General features: G+C 44.4%; 1 protein-coding gene across 3 annotated transcripts in view; it reads left to right on the top strand.

Moving 5' to 3' along the window:
- LOC137412957 (disks large-associated protein 1) overlaps positions 1-25333 on the top strand; it is a 68908-nt gene that overhangs the window by 19876 nt on the left and 23699 nt on the right. For all 3 annotated transcript variants that reach the window (XM_078767351.1, XM_078767352.1, XM_078767350.1), the window contains exons 2-5: positions 3605-3823; positions 7086-7159; positions 14950-15362; positions 15660-15751. In XM_078767351.1, coding sequence (XP_078623477.1) covers positions 3698-3823; positions 7086-7159; positions 14950-15362; positions 15660-15751 — 705 coding nt within the window. In that variant the 5' untranslated portion in view covers positions 3605-3697. The remainder of the gene's footprint in view (positions 1-3604; positions 3824-7085; positions 7160-14949; positions 15363-15659; positions 15752-25333) is intronic.

Genomic DNA, 25333 nt, shown 5'->3' with positions numbered 1-25333 from the left:
CATATATTTACATAAGGAGGAGGTACAGTATTGCACGATATGCTTGAACAATAGTACGTATATGGAAAGGTGACTTTAGAATGCTCTTTTTAATAACTTTGTAATAACTTTAATTTTAGCTCTTACACGAGCCTCGATCTTGTATACAAAAAAACAAACAAACCAAAAAAACTGGTATGACCCACTGTGAACCTCAACGAAAGCATTAGCAGACAAAGAAGTTTCTTAGTAATAGCAATGGTTATCCTGCGTGGTTTGCCATTGCCTTCCCAACTTTGTCTGTTCTCTATCCTTTTAAATGCAGAACGTCAAACAAGGAAGAAGCACGTATCATTTTAAAAGTCTTTGGTATGACTTGTACAGGGTTTGAACCAACGCCCTCCCAGACTTGGAGTGGACGAATTACATGGCAGCTGCATACACTGGAATTGCTGCTTGGTTGGCTGTCTGCATGCTTGGGTAGGAGTGACGTAAAAGAAACACCTGTGTCGTTGGTTATCTCCATATGCGAGTTTTAGAAGGTGGAACGGAACCCTCCCATGTCTCAAAGTATCCACCTCCACTTTGGTAAGGGATCACGGTTCATGGACCAAGTGTTGTTGAATACTTTTTGTTCTCAGGGTTTTGTTCCAAGGGATCTTTTCAGGATCATCACCGAACCCCAAACTGCCTCCAGTTGTAGTTTGTTTGTGGTAATATTCCCGGGGATGTTTTTTTTAAATCTCAGTGAAGTTCTTCTTTATCATTCCTGTTGCTTCAATTATCACTGGTACGATTCTTCGTTCCCATGGAACCTGCTGTTTTTGGCTCAATCTTTGTTACTTTCAAAACTGTTGTATTTGACGTGGTGATTGGTACTCCATCCCAGGTGAGAGGGAGGTGGCAAAATGTGGCGCCTCCACCTCACCGACATCGTGTGTGTGTGTGTGTGTGTGTGTGTGTGTGTGTGTGTGTGTGTGTGTGTGTGTGTGTGTGTGCACTTGTGTGCACTTGTGTGCCTGTATGCGCATATATACGCATATATACTCACGTTGTTATTTTGAGTTTGTCGAATATGCTCAACATTGAGCTAGCTAGTCCAGGTTTGATCCCCAACAGGGTCAGATGTAAGTTAAAACACATTGTTCTAAATATAACGGCACTCCTAGAGTGCATAGTCTCGCCTCGCACGTTCATTCTAAACAAAAATACCACCGTTAACTGAACACGCTACTATTATGGCCCACTGCTATTATGTATGACCCACATACCCGTTTCATCAATGCACCTTATTATGTCACAGTTTCTTCGCATGGGTTATGAATGTCATAAATTAAATTTTTCATTCGCATCGGGTCATACATCAGATATATGAAGTTTCAGATTTTTTGGATAAAGACTCCACTCCAATTCAACCAATTATGGCTGGAATACCAATTCACCGATGACATAATCGTGATCATCCTATATACCCCAATACCCCATTGGGAGTTAATGACATTTGCCAAGTTTCAATTTTTTCCGTTGAGTGATTTTGGAGAAAATGATGTCCAAATTGTTTCCTTTATAGTGGGGCGGCTTAGCCCAAATATTCAAAAGAATTGTGCATTTTGTGATACAAGCACCAAATTTGGCACAAATGTACATTAATATGTTGCGGAACATTTTCAGATATTGGGCCACTTGAAATTCCGTAATTTTTTTTTTCAAATTTTTTCAAATTTCGTAATTTCAAATTTTTCGGGTGACACCGTCACAATTTCGGTCTTCGAGGCCGGCCGATAGGCAAAGTGTGACCGGAAGGGACGAGGTTCTCCTGACCACGTGGCCCTCGATCTGGGAAGCGAGAGGCGTTCCATTAGTGGACGCGCCCCTCACGCCCGACTTTTGGGCGGCCCCGGCAGGCCGTTTGTTTTGACGTTCCGTGACAGGCCCCGCACCCCCACCTCCGGGCCGACCGGAAGCTTGTGCTGAGTACATCATACCTGAACAACTCAGTGAGGCAGAACACAGCAGTGCACACCAGGGTGACCCCTTCAGTGCATAAACCAATTAACCTGTCCACTGCAGGGCATATAGAAATGAAGTTATTTTCTGCATATAATAATAATATAAGTTCAGTTCTATATAACAATTTCTGTTATCACCACTACCACTACAACTACCACTACTACAAGCTTTGTCTGGAATTTTGTGGACTAACAGACAAACAGACATACAGACAAGCTGGGATCAAAACATTACCTCCTTCCACCATTGAGTGTAGAGGTAAACATCATGGAAATTATATCATGCCCTAGATTTAATTCATGCTTACCCGTGTATTTGCTTCACTGGTTCACAAGGTCTTTTGCATACATGTAATTCAGACTCTCGTCTTCATTGCTGACCACACAATGTTCGCAACATATTAATGTACATTTGTGCCAAATTTGGTGCTTGTATCACAAAATGCACAACAGGTTTGCTATGCTGCTACACTATTAATCCAATATGGCTGCCATACCATGTGAGCTATGACATCAAAATTAAATTCTTAACTCACATGGGGTCATAGATTAGATATATGAAGTTTCAGATTTTTGGATAAATATTTAAATTCAACCAATGGGTGGAATACCACTTCACCAATGACATCATCATTATCACTGTATATACCCCATGGGGAGGGAGTTCATGACATATGCCAAGTTTTAATTTTTTCTTGTTAAACGGTTTTGGAGAAAATGATGTTCAAATTTGTTCATTTAATAAAATATGGCTGCTATACCATGTGACCTATGACGTTAGAGTTAGCAATTAAATATTCTCTATGGAGAGTCCCTCCTATGTTTAAAGGTTCATGTAGATCGGACAAGCAGTTACAGAGAAAACCATTTTTAAAGCAAAAATACACAGGTGCACACAGACGCACTCACGCTAACTGAGGTGGATACTTTGAGACCTGGTAGGTCTCTGTTCCATCTCCAGAAATCCACCCACGTGTGGAGATAGTAGGCAACGACGTATATACACACACACACACACACACACACACACACACACACACACACACACACACACACACGCACACGCACACACACATACATATACACACATGTACACGGTTACTTTGAGACCTCGGAGGGCTCCGTTCCACCTTCTGAAACCCGTATATGGAGTTGACAACCAACGACACACACACACACACACACACACACACACACACACACACACACACAGACACACAGACAGACAGACGGACAGACAGACAGCCAATTGCAATAGTCTCGCATCCCTATATGGGCGAGACTAATAAAACCCCGTACTGACTTGTCAACAGTGACTGCTGCATTGTGAAACAAACACTCTGTCCTATGGGTGGGTACTGACAGCTATTTGACAGCTTATTGTCGATAACCTCCGGTGCTGGCTGTCCCTTTGGATTATTGTGCCTTGTGGCCTTGTTTACAGCTCTGTTTATGACCTTTATTTAATTCTGCTGTTTTGTAAAAATGTTACATTTCAATCATCAAGATTCTGGTAAACCATTCAGATTCTACAATACCCCTTGACACCCCAAACCCTTTACTTTAGTGCCCTGCGTCCTCATTGGTTTTTTTTTTTGGTTTTTTTTTTTCTGCAGTGTCTTCTCTGAGCACTCAAAAAAAAATCTTCATTCCTGCCAGCCAAGCTTATTGTCCTTTCCAAAGCATTGTTTGACCGAAGAGGGTACAGAATGACTCAGGATGGCCCGGTGGGGCAAGGTTTGGCGAGGGGAGGCAGTTTGGCTCGAGATGGAGCCGAGCATCGTGAAGTGAGACTTCCATCCACGTCCTCCTCTTGCCTTTGTGGACGTGAGCAGGTGGGCTATCGGTGAACTTCACAAGCGGCGTTTTGAATAATTATCAAATACAGTAATTCTTTAGTTTGTTTATTCATATACTTATTAATGATATACTTTCCTATTTATTTCTGAATTATGTTATAAAGCTATTTTATATTCTGTCTTCTTGTAGCTACATTCCGTTGTACTTGAATCCTAAAGTGTTGTTGATTGTTTCTCCTTTGTTTGAATCAGACGTTCTTTTGACCTTAAGCAGGAAGCTCTCAGTTGGGTTGTTGTCATTGTTGTAGAATGAAGGATGAGCAGGTTGCAGGCTTTGTATTCATTTATTGAGGATCGGACTTACTATGATTGCTCTCTCAAGCCAGTTTCAGTCATTTTCCACCGTCACCGGGGGAGCCGCCGGCAGATAATTTCTGTTTTGTCCCCCATCTAGGGGGTCTGTATTTTAAATCATTTTTATTTGGAATCAAATATTTATTAACCTTTGGGATCAAATACAATTATAATACCCCCACCCCGTTCTCCACCACTTTTTTTTTGTTCCAATTTCAGCCCGTAATGGTTCCAATAACACAATAGCTGTTGAAAAAGTAATGAGGCATGGTGAAAAAGACACCTTGTCAATTTATTATATTCGTCTACACATAGTGTACAATATTAACGCAATATAATATGGGTGAGATTTGGGGAGCGGGTGGTGTTAGAGAGAAGGAACTTTGGGAGGAAAACAGTTGGGGCAGGCACAGGAACATCAGGGTGTTTTATTTGGGGTTTGGGATGGACTTGGCATTGTGAGGATTTGGGATGAAGTGCATTGTGTTGTAAAGAATGAACAAACATTAACAACACAGAATGAACGAGAACGGCACTCAGTAGAGAACGTACCTCCGCCTGGTTGGCCATATCACTCAATGGTGAAGAATCACTTAAAAAATTCTACTAGCTGGATCAGGATCCAGATCTTCACCAAAATTGAATCGATTCTTCCTTGTCACATGCACAACCGGTCCAACAAGTTTCGTCCAAAGCCATCCATAACTTTTTGAGATATCCTCCTATGTACTGTTTTTGGCCCTATCTGCCAATGGTAAAGAATCACTTTTAAAATTCTCGTAGCGGGATTCAAATCCGGATCTTCACCGAAATCTAATCATTTCGTCGGTGTCACATGCACTACCTCTCTGCCAAATTTCATCCGAATCCGTCCTCAGCTTTTTGAGATATTTTGTTCACAAACGGACAGACGAACAGACAGACATGGGTGAAAACATAACCTCCATCCACCTTTGGTGGCAGAGGTAGCTAGAACGGCACTCGGTAGAGCGCATACCCTCCGCCAGGCTGAACAGTTTGTTTTGTATCCCACTGATAGGCCGGATCTGGATTCGGACCTGAACCAAAATCGAATCGGCTTGTACTTGTCACGTAACCAACTCGTCCACCAAGTTTAGTCATAACTCGTTCATATCTTTTTTAAATATCATGTTGCATATCGCTTTATGCCCAATTCCTCAATGGTGAAGAATCACTTAAAGATTAAATAATTATCGTATCTGAATCCATATTCAGATCTTCACCAAAATCGAATCTATTTGTCCTTGTCACACACACAACCTCCCCACCAAGTTTCGTCCAGATCCGTCCATAACTTTTTGAGATGTCGTGCTCTGTATAAGTTTTATCCCTATCTCTCAATGGTGAAGAATCACTTAAAGAATTCAACTAGCCAGATCCGAATCTGGATCTTCACCAAAATCGAATCTATTAGTCCTTGTCACACACCCAACCACTCCACCAGATTTCGTCCAAATCCGTCCGCAACTTTTTGAGATATCTTGGTCACAAACAAACAAACAGACAGACGGGTGAAAACATAACTCCATCCACCTTTGGTGGTGGAGGTAACAAACCTTAACGACACATCCACTTTGTGATGGGATCCCTTCCATGCTCTCAAATGAAATAATAATCTTACGATAATTCACCAAATGTCTGTCCGTTCGTTCCCAGGTACCGCAAAAACGACTGAACTGATCACAACGAAATTTTGGGTGGGTAATCCTGGGACCACCTGGAGTAAAGTAGGCTATATTGTTTTCCCAATTTTCCAGTTTTTCCAAACACGATGGAATAATATTTACCGATATGAACAGTGATGTGGCTTTTATTGAAATTCGACAAACACTGTTTAGATTTTGATGATTTGCGTGTGATATGATTTAACGGATGTTTATATAAATCGTTTAAAAGAAATAAAAGCCTTCAATTTCCGATATTTTTCCTTTTCATTTGGGCCTCCCAATTGAAGCCCTGCCCTTAGGGCGGGTACCTGTTGCTAGTATCTTTAAAACAGGCTCTTGTGAGTTTACACATCCAGTAATATTCCGTACTACTATGATACCTAATGTTGCCATTTTAAATACAGAAGTGCCAGCCTGCTAAACGCCCCGCCTCCCCCCACCCCTCACTCTCGTAAGATGAGGTGCTTCACAATGCATCCGTCCCTGCTGGCACAGCTTAATTTCATCCATTTTATCTAAATTGCTGATCCACCAACTGAACTTGTTTCATCGTCCACTATAATATAAGACCCGTCACTTTGCTGATGGAAATATCAATCTTTGTGTTATTACAAAAACAAACAGATTTTGTTAATAAAATGGGGAAAAATAAAATAAGGCGTTGTATAGGTACCGGCCTAGCTGTACACTCAGGAAGCTAGGAGATTGTTAATAGGATATTTATCACGGCCATTTTAGATGCTGAATGGCGAATAATATACAACAACACACCAAGAAGAAGATCGAAATAAAAATAATTTATCGCTCTCCCCCTACCTATCTCTCTCTTTTTTTTTTTTAATCAAATTGTGTGGGATACGTGTTAGGCACGGGCCATGGCAGGAAACAAACTCAGGTCTCATCTCTGCCTTTGCGTAAATGCTTAAAAAAACGGGGCTTTCCGTTTCCTCGGCACAGAAGTGATGGCTAAACTATGGAGCAAGAACAAAAAATGGTTCTTGGGAGATCCTGCCCTCCGTGCAAGGATAACCAGTGTCGCGAGTTGGCGTTTGCAGTTTCGCCACGTGTGGCTATGTACCACTTTAATTTGTTTTGTTTTGTTTACATCACAAACCTTCTGGGAAGTTCCCTGAATCCACCGTAGCTGCATTTATTTAAATCTGTTGATCCGTTCTCAATTTATAACGTGACAAACAAACATACATACACGGCTCTTTTTATAATATTGCTGATGCTTGTGGTTTTGTTTTCTGAAGGTGGATGTCAGCAAGACTACCGTGAGCAAGCCAGAGAATGTTCACACCATCGGGGTCCAGGTCGACGATGAAAGGTGTGTGTTTTGTTTCACTGTTTTTTTTAACTCAACTGGACTATGTCCAGCTGAGTTTTTGCCGACACCCAGTGTCCGTCGTCTGTGTCTGTCTGTCTGTCTGTCGTCTGTAAACAATTCGACGTCAGACGCTCTAAAAGTCACAAATACAACAACAACAACATGCATTTTAAGGCCATTTTCCCTGCTAGAGCAGGGGTTAGCCCTAAAAATATTGATCCCCAAAAAAAAAAGTCACAAATATTGATCAAATTTTATGAAACTTGTTATGCAGCATCTTTAAGACATAAACTAGTTTGGGATTGCACTTGGGCGTTGCACGCCCAAAAATGGTCGCGGCAGGTCGGCCATATTGAAAAATCTATTTTTGTCAATCTGGTACTTCCTAATGTACCGCTAACAAGGTTAGCAAGGTAACCAGTTAGCAAGGCTAACCCCCGCTCTTGCAGGGAAAATGGCCTCAAAATGCATGTTGTTGTGTTGTGTTGGTACATCCTAATGTAGCTAGAAGGCTGAAACTTGGTGTGTAGACAGTATGTAACAAACCTCAACACATATAATAAATTGAAGTCTAAAATCTGAGAAAAGTAATTGTAGTTTTACTTTCCATGCCTCACTTAAAACTCAATTTTTTCTAGTTTCCTGCTTAAACATGAGATACCTTCAACGTTACTGTACCTCTTTAGCACATATAAACTATATAGTTTGTGGTTATATTATGCATATTCTAACCATATTGATATAGACCAGTTGAGTTTAGGTTCCCTGGAACCTCTAGTTTTGTTTTTGCCTTCCGGTTGTTGCTCTTTGTTGGTGTATTTAACGTTGATTGTTGACCATGTTGGAAGCTTGATGTAAGCTTTGATTAAAGTTGACTTTTTGGAGGACAAAGTACAACATGCATTTTAAGGCCATTTTCCCTGCTAGAGTGGGGGTTAGCCTTGCGGTCCCCATGACAATCTTCTCCATTTTGCCCTATTTTCTGCATCTCTCCTTGTTAACCCCCTTGCCCGCATTTCTTCTTCCACCATCTTTAGCCAAATATTTCTCGGTCTTCCCTGTCCTCCACTTCCTTCTGCATTCATTTCCATCACTCTTCTCAACCAGTCACTTTCATTCTTCCTCAACACATGACCAAACCATCTCAACCTGTTCCTTTTCACAGCATCCATCACAGGCTCTATTCCCATCATCTTTCGCAATTCATCATTTGTCTTCCTCTCTCTCTCAACGATACTCTGCACATCCATCGAACCATTCGCATTTCCACCCTTTCCAACCTTCGTTGCTGCTCTACGTTCATGTGGACGGAGGACAAAGGACAAAGGAGGACAAAGGACAAAGTGAATGATAAAAATAGATATAAAGCATGGACAAAGGAAATATTGAGTTTCAAATAGCCCACCTGTCAATTATCTGAACGAAGTTTGTTGATTACATATGCACGCAGGTATCTAGAGGCCTGGAGTGGGATGAGAGAGGTGCCAGGCTTTTTCAGCTGTGGCTCCAAAAGTGTTTATTGACACAGACATGAATGACATTGCCATAAAGAGAACACAATGTGCAAATCATTGTGCTATTTACCATTGGTATGCTTCTTCTATTGAATTTGAACTGTACCCCTCGTCTTCTCTCGAGTTTGGCACTTGATGGTGGTTCACATGTATCACGTCACCTTCAGGACGAAGTGCAGTCATGCTAAAATTGCAAACTTGATTATCAAGTGTCGGTTCACTTTTCCGCATCCCTCAGCACCCACATGCATTATTTTACTACTCGGGGCTTTAAGTGCCTTACGACCGTTGCTTTTCCCTGGTAATTTGTCAAGATGCGTTTTTGAAACTCCGATGTAGACGTGAGAGATGCACGTGATGTGGAAGGATTTTAGTATTGCCCAATACAGATAGGACATTCCGATAAACATTCCCAATCAATATATTTTGTGGGTATGGTGATTGCTAAGTAATGAAGATTGGCATACCAAAGGATATGACTTCAAATATGAAGATGGTAATATTAAGGACTAGCAGGGGCTTATCCGGTGCTGCCAGGTTGGGTGAATTTTTTTCCGGCAGTGGTTTCAGGACGTGTTGGACATCAAAAAGCGATGGAGTTATTGGCCTCATGGTGGCTAACTTTTTCCTGCGGGTCGGTGGCAGCACTGCCTAACCTAACCACACACCACAATATACACTTTATAGCGGCCTTTAGTGGCCTCAAAACGGACGTCAAGGCCAACGTGGGGTTGGCTTAAAATCTTGTTCTAATTCTGAAGTACCTGTACCAACACCCAAAATCTGGGGCCTCTAGGTGCTGTAGTACCTAGAGGTTTGGCCATGAAAGAACAAGGTACAAACACATGAAAATATTTCTATAGATTTGGATACTCAGCTTCTGGAAGCAAAGCTAGTCACAAAAGAATGACCTTATGGAAGCCCAGATGACAGTCACATTGCATTGATTAAAATCCAGCAGGCTCATTGAAGGAATAATCTAGGGAAAGGTTAAAAAAATCTGTGGCAGAAAAATATCCTTTAAATACCCAAAAATATGTTTATTAATTATTTAACATTTTAGGGGAAAAAAATCTTTGTAACAGTCTGGGACCAGTTTACCACATGTTGCCACGTTCTTGGTCTCTATAGACTGCCTCGAGAGCGAGACTTCATGACAATGTGATTCACCTTCACGAGGAACAAGCGCACAAGGTGCCAGAGCATCAGGTGTTTGGGTCAATGAATGGGGATGGGCTAAGGCTTGTAATAGAGCACACACACACACACACACACACACACACACACACACACACACACACACACACACACACACACACACACACACACACACACACACACACACACACACACACACACACCCACCCACACACCCTGAGCTTGGGGGAAGTGCCGTCACTTCTTGGGATACTCTGGGTACCATCGACATCATAACAATGGCGCTGCTTTTCTCATCGTAGTCAGCGGACATTTCCTCCTCCCCATGGATGCCAACCGATGGGGAATGTCCGTGCTCTGTCCTTTTCAAGCAAGGAAGCAGCACGTACCATTTTTTAGTCTTTTTTTTTTTTTTTTTTTTTTTTTTTTGTATACAAGATCGAGGCTCGTGAAAGAGCTAACATTAATCACACAAAAAGACAAACCGACACACAAAACACAAAAAACAAGGGGAGCGGCAGACAAGATGGGGAGAGAGGGGGAAGGACACAAAAGAGAGGGGGAAGAGGGGGAAGGACACAAACACAACATTTGAGAGCAGGGACATCGGGAGGACTTGGGGGGAGGTGGGAGAGGATTAAAACATATGAACACTGCAAGGACTCTGGGGTGAAATACCGGGGGTAGAAAAGATCAAGGTTTTCGATGGGGGATGATAAGAGATGGTGGTGAACAGCTGTTTTAAAGACCTGGAGGGAGGAGTGGGATTGAAGGGAGTGGGGGAGTTTGTTCCAGAGGCGGGAGAAAAGGGGAATGAAAGAGTGAAGGTGAGCAGAGAGCCTAGACTTTGGCAGTTTAACCATAAGAGGGTTGCAGGCAGATCTTGTGCGACCTGAAGGAATATTGGGGGGACAGAGCACAGAGAGAGCTGGGGGAGCAAGGCCGGAGAGGAGTCGGTAGAAGACAGAAAGACCACCAACCTGCCTGCGGTGAGTGAGTGAAAGGCCCTCGGCGTTGACTACATCGCAGGAGATTCCAATGATTCTGAAAGCTTTGGCCTCAACAGCGTGAAGCCGAGCAAGGTGTGAGGCAGGAGCACCAGCCCAGAGGGGGGAACAGTATTCCATTGAGCTGCGGATGAAAGCCTTGTATGTGGTGAGGAGCTCAGGTGTGCCAAGGAAGGACTTCGCACGACGGAGGATGCCCAGTCGGCGACTGGCTTTGGAGGCCAGCTTGGAAATGTGGTTTTCCCAAGAAAGATCATGGCAGATAGTGAGACCCAAAAGCTTGAGCGACAGAACTTCTTGGAGAGGATTGTTGAGAAAGTAGATGGGAGGGTTGTCCAGTCGGTCCTTTCGGAGAGACATTGTAAGAGTGTGAGATTTGACAGGATTGAAAGACATGTTCCACTTGTTTGACCAGTCTGTGATTTTGTCCAGGTCTGCAGAGAGTGAGGAGGCTGCAGACTGCCGATCTGGGGGATGAGGAATGGAGCGACAGAGAGTAGAGTCGTCAGCAAAGAGATAGAGAGGATTTTCAAGAGAGTCAGAGAGATCATTGATGAAGACCAGAAAAAGCACAGGGCCCAGAACACTACCTTGGGGAACTCCAGCCTGAACAGGAAGAGGTGACTTTGGTATGACTTGAGAATTTTCCTTTCTATCCAGACAAGTGCCCCAGTCCCTGCTGATGAGAAACATCCCCATAACATGATGCTGCCACCACCATGCTTCACAGTAGGGATGGTGTCTTTGGGTGATGTACTGTGTTAGGTTTGCGCCAAGCGTAATGTTTTGCATTTAGGCCAAAAAGTTCCATCTTGGTTTCGTCAGACCACAAAACGTTTTTCCACATGGCTTCAGAATCTCCAGAGTGGTTTTTGGCATACTTCAAACAGGACTCAAGGTGGGCTTTTTTAAGTAATGGCTTCCTTCTTGCCACCCTACCGTACAGGCCAGACTTGTGGAGTGCTTGGTCTATTGTTGTCACATGCACATAGTGACTAATCATTGCCATAAAGGACTGTCTCTTTTTCAAAGTTGCCATTGCCCTCTTGGTGGCCTCTGATCAGTCTCCTCCTTGCTTGGTCATCCAGTTTAGAGGGACGGCCTGATCTTGGCAGGGTCTTGGTGGTACCATATGCCTTCTCTTTTTAATGATTGTCTTGATTGTGCTACAAAGGATATTCAAGGCCTTAGAAATATTTTTATACCCATCCCCTGATCTGTGCGTTTCCACAACTTTATCCCGGAGATCTTTTGAAAGCTCCTCGGTGCTCATGGTCGAGTCTTTTCTGTGAAATACACTACCCAGCAGAGGAAACCTACAGGGTGATTGGTTACACCTGAGCTACTTTACAATTGCTATTATAAGTTGGGTGGACACTTATCCAACCAAGATATTCTAGTTTTGTATTTTAAATTAATTTTCTGAAATGTATAAAATTTGTTTTTCACTTGGAAGTGCGGGTTACGATGTGTAAAATGAAGGTGGAAAAAGTCTTGTTTCATGCAATTTAATTCCCGGCTATAAGGCACCAAAAGGTTTTTTTAAAAATTGAAAGGGGGTGTAGATTTTCTATAGCACTATGTGTACTGCATGATGTGTGTGTCGCTGGTTGTTATCTCCATATGAGTCTCGCTAGGTGGAACAGAGCTCTCCTAGGTCTGAGGATGCACCTTTGTATGAGTGTGTATGCATGTGTGTCGTTGATTGTTATATTCATCATTTAGGTTTGAGAAGGTGAATTGGAGTCCTCCATTAGGAAGGAGGACAAGGAAGTATCCACCCCCGTTTTAGTGAAGGATTGTGATTGTGAGTGTGTTTGTTTTTTCCAATGGCTCTTTTCAGGATCGTCACTGAGCCCCGTACAGCCTCCAACTGTAGTTCATTTGTAGTAATGTTTCCAGGGATGGTTTGTAGGATCTTTGTGAGATTCTTCTTTCCCTTTGCCCTAATTATCACTGGTACAATTTTGTCCCTCTTCAGCTTCCAGGATCTTTTCACTTTATTCTTGAGGTCTTGATATTTGGTCATTGTCTTGATTTCTGTGTTATTTACACCAAAATCATTGGTTACTGAAATCTCAATTAGCAATGCCTGCTTTTCGTTTTTGTTCCCGAGTACTATGTCCGGTCGCAGTGCTTTGGTTTCTATGTTCACGCTCGATGGGATCATGAAGTCATACGTGAGCATTATGTCCATGTTTTCACTGATTGCTTTTGGTTAATGTTTCCACGAGTTTTGTGGAACTGGGATTTTGAAATTTCTGCAGATGTTCCAGTGGATACCTCGACATACCTTGTTGTGCCTTTGTGTGTGTGTGGGTGGGTGGGTGGGTGGGTGTGTGTGTGTGGGTGGGTGGTCGGTCGGTCGGCAGTCTGTCGTCGGTCTGTCTGGCTTCCTTCTTGGGACTACTTTGCACTAATTGGTCTTTATTTTGATTTCACTCTTCATTCAGTGTTGTACCCGATTTCATTTCAGCCCCCACTCTTGCTCCGTGGACCGTCTGGGATGAATCCAGTAAAACTCTCCTTGTAACATTTTCAGTCATTTGTCCCTCTCTTGCCTTTTGTTATCACTTCTGTTTTTGTCCAGTTGTCGTCTCTTGAGCACCTGGGGTTACGGCGCTCAGCTATCTCATGTCTCCTATGCAGACCTTTAACCGATTAAAGTAAACAATCTCCACCCTCTTTTTGTCTTTCAATAGCTTTATCTACTCATTCTGTTTGTGCATTACTTGGCTGCCTGTTCCCCTACAACCTACATTTTTTTTTTTCTAAAGTGAAGAAATCCGCCTGTGCCAAAAATCATAGTTTTTAACGGTTACGTTCTTGCCAGCAACAATCTTGTAATTAAATGCCCCATAATCCTGTAATTGTGCTGAATTCCATTTGAGAAATTAAACTTCAATTTAAGCTCAGTTTACGATGTCAACTGTTGTACCGCTGTGTTGTTTATCGTTAACAACGCGCACTCATGCCATGGTCAAGTCCTTTTGGCGTGGTGTTTAGTGTTCACAACTTCACACGTTCATGCTGTGCACACGGACAGTGCACATGCCGCCCGGTGGTGTCACTGACCAAAATGTTGAGTAACCCATACATGTGCGCGATATATATATATATATATATTTTTAATCCGCCCTACACCCTTTTTTTTCATGGAGTCTTGAGAAATGTTAACCCCTTGGTTTTCCCATGGAAGCGAGATTTTTGAATTTACAGTACATCGAGTTTAAAATGTTGACTTACAACCGCTCCCCTTCCCCCCTTTATTTGCAATAACAAGACACGGGTTTTATTCCTGTCTCAGTTCCAGTGTCACAATGACATATCCCTGGGTTGCCTCAGGTCCCGTTCGTGCTATTTATATTTTTATTCATGTGGGATGAGTACACGGCTTGGTGGTAATCATGGTAATCGGCTGCTAATTTATCCAATAATAAACCCCACTTTCTATTTTGCATCACCGAGGCGACTGTGAACAAACACCCCCCTTCTTTTCCATTCACAAGTCATGGTTGTTTAGGGGAAAAACCCCATTTGTTGTATGAGAGTGGTATCACCGGGACAGGCCGCTGTTGTTGAGTAGGTATGCTGTTTACATGGAACAGTTTGTGATGACAATTGGTAGTAAACAAGAAGCCAATTCCGTGCTAGGTACATCAACAGGCAAAAACAAAGTGGTGGAAACGAAAGAAAATGACTGTGTCAAAATGAAGAACTACAGCTCAAAGGAAGGATGGGCTGGTTTGCGCGAAAGGCAGTGGGGGCCTTCAGATGTACCAGCAATCCTGCTGTGAGTCGCCAGACATGACCCATGTGCGAAGTGTTGTAAAAATGAACCCTTTATGAACGACACAATAAATGTGAGCAAGTTTCCCGCCAATCTGCATGAAATAAAAACACCATAATGGTGTTTACCCTAAGTAATATTACAATATTGGTGCTAGCTCAGTATACATGTTGTGAAACGCTTTTTAAAATAAATAAAAAATTCTAAAACTGTCATTTTTTCTTAAACTAATTTATCTCAATCTATACCTTTGTCTCTGTCTCTGTCTATATCTCTGTCTTCCTTTCTCTCTTTCCACCATATCCACTCGACTGTTTCCAGGCCGTCCCACAATACCTCCTTGGGAAGCGCCTTCACCTCCATCCAGATTAATTCAAAGACGTCACCAGCCCAGCCCGGCTTCCACCCAGCAGACAGCTACAGAGATGGTAATATTATGCAGATGCCTGATGCCGACAAGTACGACGGCCGAAACCAAGCTCACGATGCACCGTGTCGGCTCATCTCGGTGAATACCTGCATGGGTGACACGAGTGATAGGTGCACCACTGAAACAGATGGGGAGGGGTCAGTGGATAAGTGCGAAGGTCCGGACGGTGCGGCAGAAATCGAAACGACCATTCTTTGGGATGGCCGCTGGTTCCTGGCCATGCTGGACAAGAAGATTGCTGAGATGCAGTGCTGGTGCAAGGAAATGGAGGGTGAGATGAAAAACGACAAGCTTTCAGAAGAAGGTGAGAAACTAGTCTTTCTCACTGATCTATGAATATTAAATAAGAAACATACTGGCATTTGACTGATAACAGCGGTGGCCTGGCCTCGTGATAACTGTAAGGGTATTTTAATTTCCCCATGAGTGCTGGTCTACACTTGTGGTTGATTCTTCATGTCCATTGTCCACAGGGTAGTTTTGTGTTGGCACCAAAACCCTACCTATGAAAATGTAATATAAGTAATGATTAAAATGCGATCGGAAGGACGTTTCATACTTTTGAGATGAGTGAGTGCATTTCCCTTGTTTTTCTGTGCAGTTCTTGGTAAAATCCTCAGTGCTGTGGGAAGTGCTCACCTACTCATGGCACAAAAATTCCAGCAGTTTCGAGGCCTTTGCATGGAAAACCTTGTAAGTAGCAACGTCAAATATGTCGTGTTTTTTTAAATGTTTTGTTCAAGTTAGTCAATGTAATCCATTCATTTATAATAATTGTTTTTGAATCCTTCACTTGTCGCTTAGCAATGTTGTTTAAGGGTGGTTTGTTAAGTCTTTTACTGCAGTTCCTAAGATGAAATATGACATCGCTACCATCCGAATGCCATACATGCCACAGCATGCCACCCTCTTTGTACAGACCGTCCCACATAGTCTCGCATCAACGATTGCAGGGAAATCGCTCTTAACATGAATATGAATCATTGTGCTCAGTACCCAGTCCACAGTCCACCCTCCTCCCCCTACCCCCCAGCCTCAGCTCAATGTCAAATAATTTATTTTTCTTTTCTTTTTTACATAGTGTACAAGTTTCTAAATAAACAAGCAGTGACCCTGAAATTTGAGGTGACGTACCAGCTGTTTAAGCAATACAACCCACTCCTGAAATACAACACTTTGATTGTGCGTGCTCTGCAAGATCTGAATATAAAGAGTCAACAATCGTTAAGACTTTGTTATAGATGTTGTGGATAGGAAAATAACATTTTACAAGGCCAGGAGAGACATTTATTGGCAGGCAGTACACAAGGAGTTCAGGGAAGTGAATTGATGTTTCCTTGGATGAAGATCCAAGTCCCTGGCATATACCATAGTAAGTTGAGAGTACTCCTTGAAGGAATCGTGAGATTATTCTGACAGATCTTACTCCAGTTCTTTGTGCAAGAGCAGCGACATTCGGCCAGTGGTTTTCATACCCTGTCCTGAAGTATTTTACCCACAGCAGCCCAGCATCAACAAGGTGTTGAATGACTCCTCTTTAATTTAAACTTTTTCAGAAAGGGGTTGTAAACTAAGGGCTCATTAAAAAAAAGCATTTCCATTTCCAGTTGTATGTTGCCATTTCCCGAGAAAAGAATGCTTGCCAGGCGTTCATCACCCCTTGTTAGAAAGTAGGCAGCAGGAATAAGTCAGTGATGTACAGTGCATTCAGAAAGTATTTAGACCCCTTCACTTTTTTCACATTTTGTTATGTTGCAGCCTTATGCTGAAATAGTTTAAATTCATTTTATCCCTCATCAATCTACACTCAATACCCCATAATGACAAAGAGAAAACAGGATTTTAGATCGTTTTGCAAATTTATTAAAAATAAAAAACGGAAATATCAACAACAACAACAACATGCATTTTAAGGCCATGTTCCCTGCTAGAGCGGGGGTTAGCCTTGCGGTCCCCATGACAATCTTCTGCATTTTGCCCTATTTTCTGCATCTCTCCTTGTTAAACCTCTTGCCCGCATTTCTTCTTCCACCATCTTTAGCCAAGTCTTTCTCGGTCTTCCCCGTCCTCTACTTCCTTCTACATTAACTTCCATCACTCTTCTCAACCAGTCACTTTCATCCTTCCTCAATACATGACCAAACCATCTCAACCTGTTCCTCTTCACAGCATCAATCACAGGCAATATTCCCATCATCTTTCGCAATTCATCATTTGTCTTCCTCTCTCTCAACGATACTCCGCACAACCATCGAACCATTCGCATTTCCACCCTTTCCAGCCTTCGTTGCTGCTCTACGTTCATTACCCATGTCTCGCTCCCATAAATCATAACACTTCTCACACATGCAGCATACACCTTTCCCTTCAGCTTCAGCGACACTCTCCTCCTCATCAGCACGCCACTCAGTTCCCGAAACTTCTTCCATGCACATCTCACTCGAGCAACCGTTGCCGAGTCTGATCCACCTTCTCCATTCAGCATGTCTCCGAGGTAGCAAAATGTTTTCACACCTTCCAGCTTCACGCCGTCTCCAAGATCCAACTCAACATTTCCTCCATCTGCAGCTCCCTCTGTGCACACCTTACATTTGAATGTAGCTGCCACACTGGTTAATGACACTCTCAGACCACTACATTTTTGATGAACCCACTCAGCACACATTGTACATTGAATGGAGTTCACTCCGACACCCTTCCTGCACACAGCACACGGCCACTTCCCAGTTCTTTCCACCTCACCACATGCTTTACCACTTGCCAGCACCTTTGTCTTTCCGATATTCACCTTCAGACCTTTTGTCTCCATACATTCCTTCCACTTGTTCATCTTTTCCTTCAGTCCATCCATACTTTCCGCAATCAACACCAGATCATCTGCATACAACAACTCCCACGGTAAACCCTCCTTTACGGTCTGAGCCAGCACCTCCATCACAGCTACAAATAGTAGTGGACTTAGTACCGACCCCTGATGCACTCCCACCTTCACCTCAAACTCACCACTGTTCCCGTCCTTCGTCCTTACAGCTGTGCGTGCTCTTTTGTACATTGCCATCACTACTCTGATCAACCATTCCTCCACTCCTAACTTCCTCAATGCCCATGTCAATACTTTGCGTGGAACCCTATCGAATGCTTTCTCCAGATCAACAAACCCAAAAAACAACTTCTTCCTCTTATCCATGTACTTCTCCTGCAACTGCCTCACAATGAAAAGCGCATCTGTCGTTCCGCTTCCTGGCATAAATCCAAACTGCATTTCGTCGATCTTCACTTTCTTCCTTATCCTCCTCTCCAACACCCTTTCCAATACCTTCATTCCATGCTCCAATAACTTTATCGCTCGGTACGAGCCACACTCCAGAGGGTCACCTTTCCCCTTGTATAGAGGGACGAGGGTACTCAGTTCCCAATCCACTGGAATGCGGCCTTCTTTCACCACCAGATTACAGATCTCTGTCATTCTCTTCACACCCCAACTTCCTGCTGCCTTCAACATATCTCCCACAACTCCCGTCGGCCCTCCCGCTTTTCCACTCTTCATTGCTTTTATCGCTTCCTCAACTTCCTTCTCAGTTATCTTCTCTGCCGGTCCTAAAACTGGGTTACTCTCTATGTTGCCATCCCATTCATTCTCTGTATTCAACAGCATTTCCATATATCTTTTCCATCTTCCTTTAATTCCATCTGGGTCGACAACGATTTGTCCCACTTCGTCCTTCAAGGAACTCACCCCCATCACATCACACCTCTCTTTCGCTATGTGCTTTGCAATCCTGAATACTGCTTTCTGACCCTCTTCCGAATCCAAGCGTTCTTCGAACATTTTCCTACATGCCTCCTGCGCCTTTGCTACCTCTTTCTTTGCAGCCTTCCTGGCTGCCTTATAACTTTCATGCTCTGCTGTTTCTGCTCCCGTACCCTTCGCCTTCTGCCACTCTTTGAACTTCTTCCTCTTCTCGTCAATCCTCTTTCCAACCTCAACATCCCACCACCATGTTTCCGAGTGCCTCGGTGGTCCTTTTGTCCATCCACATACCTCACCAACGGCTCCCAACAGACCAGCTTTCATTGACATCCAACCACTTTCAAGCTCAACCACATCATCCTCTACCCTACTCAGCCTCTCTTTTAATGCCTCCCTTACTGTCACCTCTTTCAACCTCCACACCTTCATTCTCGGTTGGTACTTCACCCGCCGAGCTCTTCTCGCACCTTTCACCCTTATGTCGCAGACAACCAAGTGGTGCTGTGAAACAGCCTCCTCCCCCGGGATCACCTTTGTGTCCCGGAGGTGCCCCCTATCTCGCCGACGCACCATCAGGTAGTCAACGGTTGTCGTCGACCCACCTGACGTGTATGTAACAAGCTTATTGTCCTCTTTCTGGAACTGAGTATTACAAATCAACAAATCAGCTCCATCAGCAAACTCCAAAATCCTTTCACCTTCTCCTTTTCTCACACCATATCCGTAACCCCCATGAACTCCCTCAAAACCATCCATACTCCTTCCCACATGTCCATTCAGGTCTCCTCCCACCACAACAACTTCCTCATCTTTCACGTTTTCCATCAGCTTCTCTATCGCACACCAGAACTTGTCCTTCTCTTCATCGCTTCGACCAACCTGCGGAGCATATCCCGAGATGACGTTCACCAAGAGCTTTCCAATCATCATTTTCACCATCATCAACCTATCACTCACTCTAGTCACACTCACCACACTGTCTACAAACTCCTCAGAAAACAGGACACCAACACCATTCACGCCCTCTGGGCACCCTTGCCACACAAACTTGTATTTCTGTCCCTGCCTACCCTTCACCATTCTCACACCACTTCCCTTCCATCTCGTCTCTTGCACACAACATATGTCCACTCTTCTTCTGACCAATACTTCCACCACTTCACCTGATCTCCCTGTCATTGTCCCCACAATCCATGTCCCAAACCTCAGAAACCGATCTCCACTTCGGGCTGCACCCTGCCCATATGTATTTGTGATTGTCATGGTTCTCTTTTTGAGGCAATTGGAGGGATGATCGCCGTCCCCGCAGAACGTCCCCACAGAACCACAAGGAGGGATGATCGCCAGCTGCACCGGTTAGTCCGCAATGGCCGTACCAAGTCAGCTAATCGGCTTAGGGCTGAGTGGCAACAACTGACAAATGTGCCTGTATCCAGAAGGCTAGTCAACCAACGACTGGTTCAAGCAGGCTATCGTGCCAGGCGTCCCCTGAGAAAGCCACGCCTGACCAGACAACACCGCCAGCGCCGATTGCAGTGGGCCAGAGAGCACCGTCAATGGCAGCCAGGACAATGGAATCACGTCATCTTCAGTGACGAGTCTAGATTTCTGGTCTATCGTCAAGATGGCCGCGTCCGAGTGCGCAGACAAGTGCATGAAGCCTACAACAAAGATTGTATAGTGCCAAGAGTCCAAGCTGAAGCCTTTTGTGGCCTTTTTGAGGCAAAAAACGGAAATATCACATTGACATAAGTATTCAGACCCTTAACTCAGTACTTAGTTGAAGCACCTTTGGCAGCGGTCTTGAGGTGGAGGGAGTAGGGCTGAAGAAATGGGTAATGGGGAGCTGCCTAGCAGATTGCCCAACATTTCAATGTAGCTCTTTGTACGGGAGCAGCACATCATCCAAGCCCCTCTGGAACTTGAGGTACCTCTCTACGACTAGGTCAGCGTCTTGCACCCTGTCGACAATCGCCCGCATGTCCTGCAGCACCTCGCCCAGGAACTGGACTGTGAGGTTGGACCCTGACACCTCTTCCTCATTACTGCCCGCCTCCTCCTCGGAAACCTTTGGAATGGCCTCCAACTCGTCCTCTGTGTGGGTTTAGGGAATGGTTCAGCATCATGGTTTTCAGCATGAAGCCCCTCATCTGCATGTTGTCCTCGATCCATATTCTTCTTCTCCATATGAGAGTCTTCTCCATCCTTTCCATGTGGACATTCCAGACATGGGTGACAGCCTTCGTACTCAATGCAGCGTTCGCTGAAATTCTCTCATGAATCGCCTTCTCCTTCTTCCGTATGTAGCGAACGGTGGATTCGTTGATGCCGTAATGCCTGCCCACAGAGGCCGTACTCTCTCCTCTCGAAAGCCGGTCGAGCAGCTCTTTTTTCTGGCTCGGGCTCATCACTTTCTTCTGCCTCCTGGTAGTCGACGCATCTCCAGCACTGGTCTTGCACTTGGGAGCCATGATAGAATGAAGAGCAGAGTGAGAGTCAAAATGTAGGTCTAAGCAACGGGACGAGAAGAATGATTGAGACCCAAGACACAGTCTGTATATGTAGGAATGCGAGCATTGTGGGTAGCTGCGGGAGGGGTGAATACTCTGCACATTGTTAGTGAGGGATGCTATCGGATGATGCCGTCTTGAGCCTAGCTGCTAATTTCAATAATAGATTTAATGACACGTTTTCATTCTATAATTCGCGGGGTTGACTTGTTTATGCAGCTGGTGGAACATCCCCCAAAGCGTTTTCATTGTGTAACATCTCTGATGATGCTTTCCTGTAAGTTGCAAATTGTAATAGGTTTAATGAAGCGTTTGCATTCTGTAATTTGCGGGGTTGACTTGTTTATTCATCTGGTGGAACATCCTGCAAAGCTCCTCTTATAGTGTGGCTAAAATTTTCGGCCACGAAAGCCATGAAAACGTGAAACACACGGCGGCTGCAGAAGCAGGTCAAATTCATGGCTTGTATACTTTTTTTGTTTGTTTTGCATATGACCAGCTGCTTTATGCATGGCTGGTGAAAGATGGGTTTTATAAATGTGTCAAGCTCGCGGCTCGTGAAATTTTTTTTTTTCGCCCCTGAAAAATCGCAGATTTGTGGAACACAGCTGCAAATCATCATACTAAAATATGACATTTCTGTCTGTCTGATGATTTTTTGACGCCAATACATTCTATCGTTACTTATCCAATCTCAACCAAACTTGGCAGGATGACGAAGGGTTACACTATGAAGGTTGTAGCGCATTCATCTGCCCCCCACCCCAAGGGGGTTTTCTCCCCCCCCTGAGCGAGTTTGCCCGCCATTGCCGTCAATGGGGTTGCACGTTGAGGTGTATATAAATGTTAAATTAGCTTTATCGTGGCGTATTTCCAAGGCCACTTCGAATAACAAAACTAACGATAATAGCCAAATATTAATGTTATTGCAAAACAATATTAATACCAATAATATCCCACCTCCCCAAGGGGCTTTTCCGGCGAGTCAACGTATATAAACTAGCTTATGGCGGGATAAACGGCCTCTACCAGAAATAATGAACATTAATGAATATTATGAACCACAAACACATATGATTCGCTTTTTAAAACAGTCGCTAATGCTGTTTATAACACGAAATAAAGAAATTTGGAGAAATCCCGACATGCGTGACACGTAAGTTTTACTTCCAGAACTGAGCGAACATCGACTGTACTCTAGGTACCCCATAAGTGTTGGGTTAATAACATGACCCTTCCTGGCGCTAACGTGGCGTTTTTCGTAGTGAACTTTTAAAACTCTCTCCTTCTGTTTAAAACGAAACTGAAAGGGAGGAAGCCCGGGGTGTGCTCGTTTACCAAGCAGCTAGCTAGCGCTTGCCAAGCCAGCCATTCCTTAACGGTTTTGAATGGAATACTTGCTCGAATGCTTAAACCACTTGACAATCTCTCCACAAGAAACTTGGTAAATGAACACATACCCAATGTTCTTGAGACCAGACTATAGATCGACTGTAATCTATGTACCCCAAAGAGGAATCGCCCTTTCTGCCCCTCCCGTAGTTAGCGGGTGTACTAGTAGAAATAAAAATCGCAAATTTGTGGGACATGGTCGCGAATAGGAAAAAAAAACCCCGCCATTTCGCGGAACACGGCCGTGAATAGAAAAAAAAAACCCGCAAATTTGCGAGACTGTTCCGCGAATAGAGAAACAGGTCGCATTTTATCAACCGCGAATACACGGAACCAGCGAATACACAGAACCGCAAATAGCCGGGTCTGACTGTACACGACACTACGGTACCATATCGAGATAGTTCTTTAATTAGTATGTCTTTGGCTACAAGTCCGGGGCAATTGGATATTACGATATTCATTGCTGGACTTTTAAGCTTTCAATAAATAAGTCAGGATCGACGGTCAAACCTTGTTCGACAATTTGGGGAACACAAGTCTCGTCGGACAAAAAAAATTGCAACATTGTCTGTTCTATATTGTCTATTCCAGCAACACGGCCAGCTCCAAGAACGGCATCTTCAATATGAACCTTGCTTTCTGGAGGTACACAAGTGAAACCATTTTTATGGGTTAGTTTCTCAAAGGCCGTAAACAGAAGAAGCAGCTGCCATATTAAAGCAGCCACACTCACTACCACTCCCTGAAACGGGGAGAGGAAGTGCGCAATGCAGTCTTCCCTTCCTTAATTTTGGGAAGAGTAAGTCAACAAACCACTCTGACTTTCCCAAACTTCGGAAAAGAGGGAGTAACAAAATGAATTTAAGGAAAGATAAGCAAAAGGAAATGAAAAATAAACGGGTTTAAGGCGAGAAGCAAAAAAACTGACAGGGCACCGCCCAAAAAAACTTTTAAATCCTTACCTGTACCACAACATGTTCTCGCTCTTTCTCCCTCTCTATCTCTCACTTGTCTCAACATATAAAGGAAACCTGGGGAAAACTTTACCAGCAGAAACAAGGACACAAGAGAGTGAATGGGGGATGAGAAAAAACCAACAGGACTGATTACTCACAGCTCGACACAAGCAGACGCCATGACACCATACCCAGCACACCACTGTCCAGCAGGGCATGCCAGAGAAATAGAGAGAGAGAGAGAGAGAGAGAGAGAGAGAAAGAGTCTATAGGGAGGTGACGGTGTCTATAGGGAGGCCCCATCACCCTCCCCCATCACCCTCCCCCATCACCCTGCCATCACCCTCCCATCACCCTGCCATCACCCTCCCATCACCCTCCCATCACCCTTTATTGGACCATTTGACTTCTATAGGGTTGGTTTTCTAAGGCTTGTATCAAAAGATTAACTTATATCAAATAAGTCTTTTAAGGTGGAAACGCGATGACGTCACCGTGTCACGCGGCACGAATGATTCCATTGTGCACGCTTTCGTTTTATTTCCAAATTAAAATCTGTTTTCACTTTTGCCGTAAAAATGACATCAGTGCAGCGAGTGTGGTATCTTATTTGGTGAAATTCGGTCGATTTGAAGTGGTGAAAATAAAATGCCATCACCCTGCCATCACCCTGCCATCACCCTGCCATCACCCTGCCATCACCCTGCAATCACCCTCCCATCACCCTGCCACCACCCTCCCATCACCCTTTATTGGACCATTTGACTTCTATAGGGTTGGTTTTCTAAGGCTTATATCAAAATATCAATTTATATCAAATAAATCTTTTAAGGTGAAAGCGCGATGACGTCACCACGTCACGCGGCACGAATGCGCGCCTGTGTCGTTGGAGGTATTGACTTATATAGGGTTAGTTTTCTAAGGCTGTAGGCCGCACCTCATTTTGTCGAATAAAGTGGTATTCGGGTGGTTCCGGTATTTGGGACCGCAGGGACGGAAAGTGCAGGTACGGGGTGCTTGGCACTCCCCAGCCGGCCCGCTCTGAAGGTTCGGATCGGGACACCGGGATTCATTCCGGTCGCCCGGTCGGCCCGGAGGTGGGGGTGCGGGGCCTGTCACGGAACGTCAAAACAAACGGCCTGCCGGGGCCGCCCGAAAGTCGGGCGTGAGGGGCGCGTCCACTAATGGAACGCCTCTCGCTTCCCAGATCGAGGGCCACGTGGTTAGGAGAACCTCGTCCCTTCTGGTTGCCCTGCCGTCCCGCCGTGGGCGCTGGCAGGGTGTACTTCAAACTAAGCTTAAGTGTCAAGTGTTAAGTTCCTCCTTGCCCTCGCAAGGGAAAGGCTAGGGTCAAGCTCTTCCAAATTTCCAAACACTAGAAATCGGACGTCTCAAATTAATTAACTAATTTGTTAATACATCTCAGTCGCCCGCGACCTCTCTAGCGCGGGCGTCGAACCAGTTCATTTCCGGTGCGACCGGGCCGAGTATCGGCCCGGCCGTGGCCGAAGCCGTTGATTCCGCCGTAGCACGCTAACGCGTAGGCTCGCGCGTCCCTGGTCCGCCGGGGCTCCGCGGGTGTCCTACCGTGCCTGGCGCCGCTATTCTCTCGACTTCCGGGAGTAGTTGCCGGTGCCCGGGGACGGATCTCGCTGTCTAAACA

The sequence above is a fragment of the Myxine glutinosa genome, chromosome 13 (assembly GCF_964187855.1).
Source record: "Myxine glutinosa chromosome 13, kmMyxGlut1.1, whole genome shotgun sequence".
In the NCBI taxonomy this organism is placed as follows: Eukaryota; Metazoa; Chordata; class Myxini; order Myxiniformes; family Myxinidae; genus Myxine; species Myxine glutinosa.
This window is presented reverse-complemented; position numbering and strand designations above follow the sequence as displayed.